The sequence below is a fragment of the Hylaeus anthracinus genome, unplaced genomic scaffold, assembly GCF_026225885.1.
Source record: "Hylaeus anthracinus isolate JK02 unplaced genomic scaffold, UHH_iyHylAnth1.0_haploid 11981, whole genome shotgun sequence".
Taxonomy (NCBI): Eukaryota; Metazoa; Arthropoda; class Insecta; order Hymenoptera; family Colletidae; genus Hylaeus; species Hylaeus anthracinus.
Genome location: NW_026534329.1, coordinates 44,823 through 51,404, shown reverse-complemented (window position 1 = coordinate 51,404; position 6,582 = coordinate 44,823). Strand labels below are relative to the sequence as shown.

The 6,582-nt window shown below is 42.5% G+C and overlaps 1 protein-coding gene across 1 annotated transcript; it reads right to left on the bottom strand.

Moving 5' to 3' along the window:
• Positions 1-2,776: 2,776 nt before the first annotated feature.
• Positions 2,777-5,722, bottom strand: LOC128885653 (PBAN-type neuropeptides-like). The gene is made up of 4 exons (XM_054139794.1): positions 5,316-5,722; positions 4,212-5,285; positions 3,841-4,077; positions 2,777-3,430 (listed from the first exon to the last, which is right to left on the bottom strand). The coding sequence occupies exons 2-4, from the start codon at positions 4,582-4,584 to the stop codon at positions 3,186-3,188; spliced, it is 855 nt and encodes a 284-aa protein (XP_053995769.1). The 5' UTR covers positions 4,585-5,285; positions 5,316-5,722; the 3' UTR covers positions 2,777-3,185.
• Between the last annotated feature and the right edge of the window lie 860 nt (positions 5,723-6,582).

The window sequence follows — 6,582 nt, the reverse complement described above, 5'->3', positions numbered from 1 at the left end:
ATATTCCAAACATGACGATTCGAATCTAATTATCGACAACGTTGATTGTTCGAGTGTTACCGGCAATGATCGTATTAGAGTTCCTAGATCCGTTTGAACGATCATTTTATTTGTGATGGAGAGTCGATGCGTAGACAGAACTGCCGAAAGATTACGTTTTACGTTTTACATTTAGCTGCGACAATATCGTTGTTGTCATTTTTCTTTCTTCTTCTTCTTCTTCTTTTTCTTCTTCTTCTTCTTTTCTTTAGAATTGCGAATGTACACGTCCAGGAACTGTCACGAAAGATTTCGTAATTTCTTTTGTATCCTGTTTCGCTAATCACGTATCGCGAACAGAAGCCAGGTAACTATAATATTTCTTACGTCGGTCTAGACCTAGACTTTGCGAGTAAGCCGTTTTATACACTGAATACGAACCCACCGATACTTGTAAATTCAACTTGTGCTCGTTGTCATATAATAAAATGCGAAACTGGACTATTAGGGTCGACCGTTGAATTTTCATCGCGCTCGACTGCAATCATCGAGACTGACACAACCAGATCCGAGAGGGTAAAGACGGTAAAGATTTCCCTCTGAGCGATTCGCGTCTACTCGTACGTTGGATCGGTTGTATACCGAAAAGCGAACGCGCATTGCGAATCCGCAACGTGTTTGAACGGTGGCTGGCGTTGTTTTCGTTCGTACACGTATTTGTTTTCCGGTGTATAATCAAGTTTGCGGCAATTCCGAATCGAGTTTCCGTTATCGATCGAATTTTCATTGAAATCTGTCCCCAACACCACCGACATGTAACGGTTGAATCACGTTCTTTTATTTCTGTGCCATCGTTTAAATCGCAACGTTGACTATTTAAACAATTTCTTGGAATACTATGTAGGTACTTTGATTTATTACTCTATACATATACGTACTCGAACGAGTAAAGTAAACGATATAGATGTAATCACATTGTGTAGTAAATTTGATTCACGTGTTGACGCAACGCGTGAAACATTAACAGATGGTATCTACTCGATGAAACTATCGAAAATACAGTTTCGAAAACGGAACCGTTATAACTATACAATATGTATGTACGTATATAACTATACGTGCAGGACAAATAACGAGCGGAATAGTAACTTTGCGTCTGTTCGCATACGTAAGTTGACAAGAGCAAAAAGTGACGAGCTAGTTTTAAATCGGTATCGAAGGATTTTTCGAGTTGCGGAAAACAATGTCCGAAATCGTTTTTACCATTTTTACACCAATAGATTTTACGCGAATAAAAGTGTTGTCATCGTTGGTTGCTGGAGAAATAGAAATATAACAAATAATTGCGAATCAGTTTAAAAATACAAAATTTCGACGAATCGTCAAATAACCCGAAGAAAGGAAATTAGGAAAGAGGTAATAGGTTGGTTGCGCTCTATGAAAACGCAACTCAGGTGCTATTCGGCTGTAAAATATTCATTTGTACTTGTGTTAATTCACGCGTACTCGCATAGTTTGCGCGAATTTACTTGGAAATTTGGAGAAAAGTTAACGAGAAACACCGCAATGCAACGCAACGCAACGCAACGCAACGCACCGTATCTCTTATTTATCGTTAGTTGATTGTTGTCGGAAACACAATGTTACACTTTGTTAACATTATTTTTATCGTTGTATTCGTTTCTTACCGTTCAACTTTTTCGTCTCTGGTAAATATGTATATAAAATCCTGTAATGGATTAACGTTGCTAGTTTACCGCGGTTTTCTATACCGTATCGAATGGTATTTACATAGACTAATAAATAGGAAAAATGCTTAAAAGCGAGCTAAACGAGAGAAGGAACGTTTCCTACGGTACATCGTATCGGTTAAATATGGTAGGTGGTCGAAGTAGACGCAATAGTGTTTAGCGAAGCAGGACGCTCAATCTCGAGGACCGGTAAATCGTGAAAAACGGCTCGATTCGAAATTTCTAGTAGCAATAGTAAACACCATCTATTCTCGCGTCGGTCTTTACAGAATCGACCGATCCCGAAACGAACTGACATTTCTTATCGATCTCGGCCGAGTTTTTCGTTCAAGAAGATGTATCGATGTATTTTTCCAGATTTAGCTATGAAACGGGTGTAGACGTGGGTAGACATTTTCTTACGATCCGACTGCACGACGATCTTTTTGCATTAAAAAAACAAAAACAAAAAGAAGAAAAAAATAACGATATAATGAGTAACTCTGGTTCGTCGAGCGAACTCGGCTGTGTAAATACGATATACATATGTAGCGTAAGAGCATTATATATATACATAGTAAATAAATAGGATGCGCGTAAGAAGAAAAAGTGTGTGTATACGTGTGTTGGTGAAAGGAAAGGTAAAATGAAAATGAAAAAATATATATATTGTAGCTATAACGCATTGCCTAGGGACGTGTGAGATATGTAACAAGGGTGTGTGTACAATGTGGCGAATCGAGGTTGTCGTGCGAGCAATTTCCAGAATTCTGTACGCATAGAAAGGTTGTAATGTTTGCGAATGCATAAAATAAAAAGCAAGAAAAGGATAAACAAAAAAAAAAAAGAAAGAACCAGCTCCAAAAGAATACATAGCGTTGTTTAAGCCAGACAACAAGAAAAGAAAAAGAAAGAAAAAGAAAAAGATTTAATTTCATCATAGATTTTCTATTTGTGTGGTTAGCGAGATGAAAAAGAAGGACATGACGTCGACGAAAAGATTGGAAGAATCGGAGAGCAAGGAGTGCGTAACTACTTACTTACTTACTTACTTACTTACTTACTTACTTATTTACTTACTCGTGTAATTCCTCGAGCGAAACTACAGAGCGGCGGGCCATGTGGTAACATAGGCTTTGCTCGTAATCGTAAAGCTTGAAAACGCTGCCAGTAGATACTACAAGTTAACTTCCCTTTCCCCTCTCTCTTTGCTCGAGTAAATCGTTTACCATCGGAATAGACGAGAATAACGCGGCTGGCCGTGGTGCTACCTAATCTCGGACACATTTTTTCAACGATCCGACCAAGTTTATCTCGCGCTGCCTACAAACTAAACTAAATATGGATTTGGAAGAAAAGAACGTCGAGTATTGTTATTTTATAATACAAATAAATACAAGTTCTTTATTCGATCGCATCTTAATTACGCTCAATGTCGTGGGTTGTCTTTGTTCGTTGAACGCGTCAAAGGAGATTTCAAAAGCGCGATTCGTCGGCGTATCGTCTCGATTTTTCAAACATGTCGTGCAACTGACGTCCAAGTCTCAGAGAGGGTATCCACGGTAGCCGACGTCCTAAACGAGGCGCGAAAAGAGCTGGAAAGATTTGCTCCTCCGCGTACAAGGTCTCTTGATCCTTTGGAAATCGGTACGAGAATAATTCCTCCGCCGAGTCACGTCCCAATCGAGGAGTGAATTGAGTCGATTGTCGCTTCCCTCCGCCTGAAATGAAACTTTTTACTTGGAGTTGCGTTTATCGTTCATCCGCCCTCAGGGCTAGTAGTTGGGATTACAGCTATAGTACGGGTTTAGAATAATGAACGGAATGTAATGTAAGCGAATGAAAGAAATGTAAAGAAAGAACGAAGAAAAAACTGACTAAAAGAGTTGCTACAACCGAGTTATTCGACTTTGCAGTTTGCACGCATCCAAGTAAAACTTGGTCGTTTCGACCATGTTTACGACTTACGAGAGAACGGAAAAATGATTCGCGGGAAAAAAGGTGGGTGGTGTCGGCAAACAGCCAAACAGTTTACTTATCGCGAGTTTAATCATTTTTCCAACCTTATTAGTATTATGTACCGTATATTATTATCAAGAGACTACGATATGCAAATTGCACACGCATATACCTGTAATCGCGATTACGGGCCACCGGTGGCCATCGAGGATGCTGGCCAGAGTTTCCATGTCCGGATCGACTTCCGACTTCCTATCGGACCTTCGTCGTCTTCCCAGTCGCGGTCCGAACCACATGCCGCTGCTGATGTCCTGAGGGTTGCGTTTTATGCATTTCCCTTCGGTGCACGAGCCAAACTCGTTGCTCGGCGTTCTGTCGTTGGACACGCCGCTCGACGATTCTCTCCCCTCTGTTAGATTTGCATTAAACGAAAGAAAAACTATCGACGGGACAACAATTTTCGAGTGGCTACGTCAACGAACGATGCGCCGTAACGTGCAGAAATGTCGTATATTCGTAGGTGATATGTAGTCGAAAACGTACCGTATTCGCCGGAAGTGCAAGACACCGAGTAAACCAAGCAAAGCAGAGCGCCGACAGCGACGATGCGAGAGGGTGGAAACACGCTCGAACCGATCATCGCTTCTTCGAGTGAACGGTATCCCGAGACTTGTAACCGGCGAATGGTGTCGATACGCTCGCGATCCGTGGCTTTTATACGATCGCGAGCTACCCTCCCGGGTTGCCTACGTTTATTGGCTTCCTCGTTCTTTCCCTCCGTCGAGACTATTTTTCTCCCTTTCGATTCGAATCGAATCGATTCGATTCGAATCGATTCGAATCGATTCGATGTGATTCGATTCAATTCGATTCGAGTCACCGACACGCAAACATCCGCCCCGTCGCGCTTAGCCATGAAATGCCATGCTGCGCGTCGCACCGGAGCAATCTCGTCGGCCCACCAACCGATTCGTCTTCATTTCAATCGAGATCCACGCTCGTCCATACCTAATGAGCTTCCTGGCTACGCGATGCGTCGCAACCGCACCCCCGCAACACTTTGCTACACGGTACATTCGTTTCTCCGCTCCTTGGGGATATTTTTCACTTATTATCTTTCTCTTCTTCTTCTTCTTCTTCTTCTCCTTCTTCTTCTTCTTCTTCTTCTTTTCTTTTCTTTTACGAGAGAAGAAACCTTGACGCAACAACTTTCACAATCTTATCATTGGTCGTATCAGACTGGAATATTCTAAATTTTGCAACTTTTCCAAATACCTTCAACTTTCTAATTTTACAAAGAGACATTCGGCTAGCCAACCATCCGTATATCGAAACGAAATTTCATCCTCCTTTTGCCCCGTGTCCTTTGGCCGTCGTGTCCTATTCATTTAATCGTGTCAACAAACAAACAAACAAACGAATCCGTAATCGGTAATCCATGATTTTAAAGACGAATCTACGTTTAATGACTTGCAGCTTGCAACGATCGATTCGAAACAACAAGAAGACGATGACTTTTCTCGAATCGATGTAGTTTCCCCCGCGTTTCTTACCCCCTGTCGAGCCGAACGAATAAGGGTGCGCGACGCCAATGACGCCGCTACGACTCGACTCGAACTCGACTCCGACTCTGACTTCGACTCCGACTCCGACTCTGTCTCTGACTCTCCGAGTGTGGAGCAAACAGACAATCTGTTCTCGATTAAACTTGTCAATTAGCCAATTCAATTTCGGAAGCAAGCAGATCAAGGCGAGCGCGAAAGCTCGCCTTCGACGCGACGCGTATAAAAGGTCGACTGTATTGGCCGATCGTCTCATTGCTGCGCGATGGGACAGCTAGACTCTGATTTCATTCGCGTTAAAACGTAATATATACACGTATATTGTACCTATATCTTATCGGAAACAAAGAAAATACTAGTTGTTTGTCTCGTTGCCAATTGAATTCTTTTAATAGTTGTTTCAATGTTTGTTATAGATAGACTGGTTCGCGAGCGATACCTAAACGTTGCTTCTTTCGACGAATCTGGCCAATGCGATAGGTATGCGCATCGAGTGACGCTATATTATAGCCGTATTGTACACGTGGATTATCCGTTATCCGTTATCCGTTATCGTGGCCCACGTAGCGTAGTCTAAAGCATACTTTCGACTCGTAAATTTATACATACTTTGGTCGGTTTTGATTCTCGAGTAACTCGACGAACGTCCTGGTTCCTTTGTCTGTTTCCATAGTCCTATTACTCTTCTTTTTGCTGCAATCGAAAAAGATGGATTCGAATTACTTAAGATTCAACTTTCTTTCTTCTAATAAGAAGAATCAAGTAAAGAATAAATAGTATGCGAGTAGCCAGTCCTTACCGTGCCGTTTCCGTGCTGTTGGCGCTTGTAGCTCGTAGCTCGTAGCTCGTAGCTCGTAGCGAGCAGTAAAGGAAGAGATATCAGAGGGGCGGCTCGCGACATATGCATGGGTCAGTTTTTCAAGAGACGGCCAAGTGGTTGTGTCGTAGTTAGTTGGTCGTGGCCCGAGTCCCCGTACGCGGACCTTCGATACTCGTCAAAGCAAACAAACGTTCGCTTCATGTTCTTTTTTCGGTGAGGGTGTCATACGGTCGTTCGCGTGGTCGGGCACACGTACACGTTCGTACGTATGTCTCCTCGAATCGATGCGCCGAAAATATTCCCACGTAACCGACGTCTCTTGCTTATCTTTGTCCTTCTCCTGTTTAGACGTTTGTCTATATCTATAGGTCGCGATGGAAGAAAAGGAAGCAAAAGTAGCGAGTAAGAGTAATATTCGACTATTAAACGTCGCGGTCGGTACGTTTTCGGGTGTAAGACACGTATCGATCGCTGCCCGATAGAGTAGCAGAGATAACGTCGGGGGAACAATAGACCACGTTTCCGGCTAATC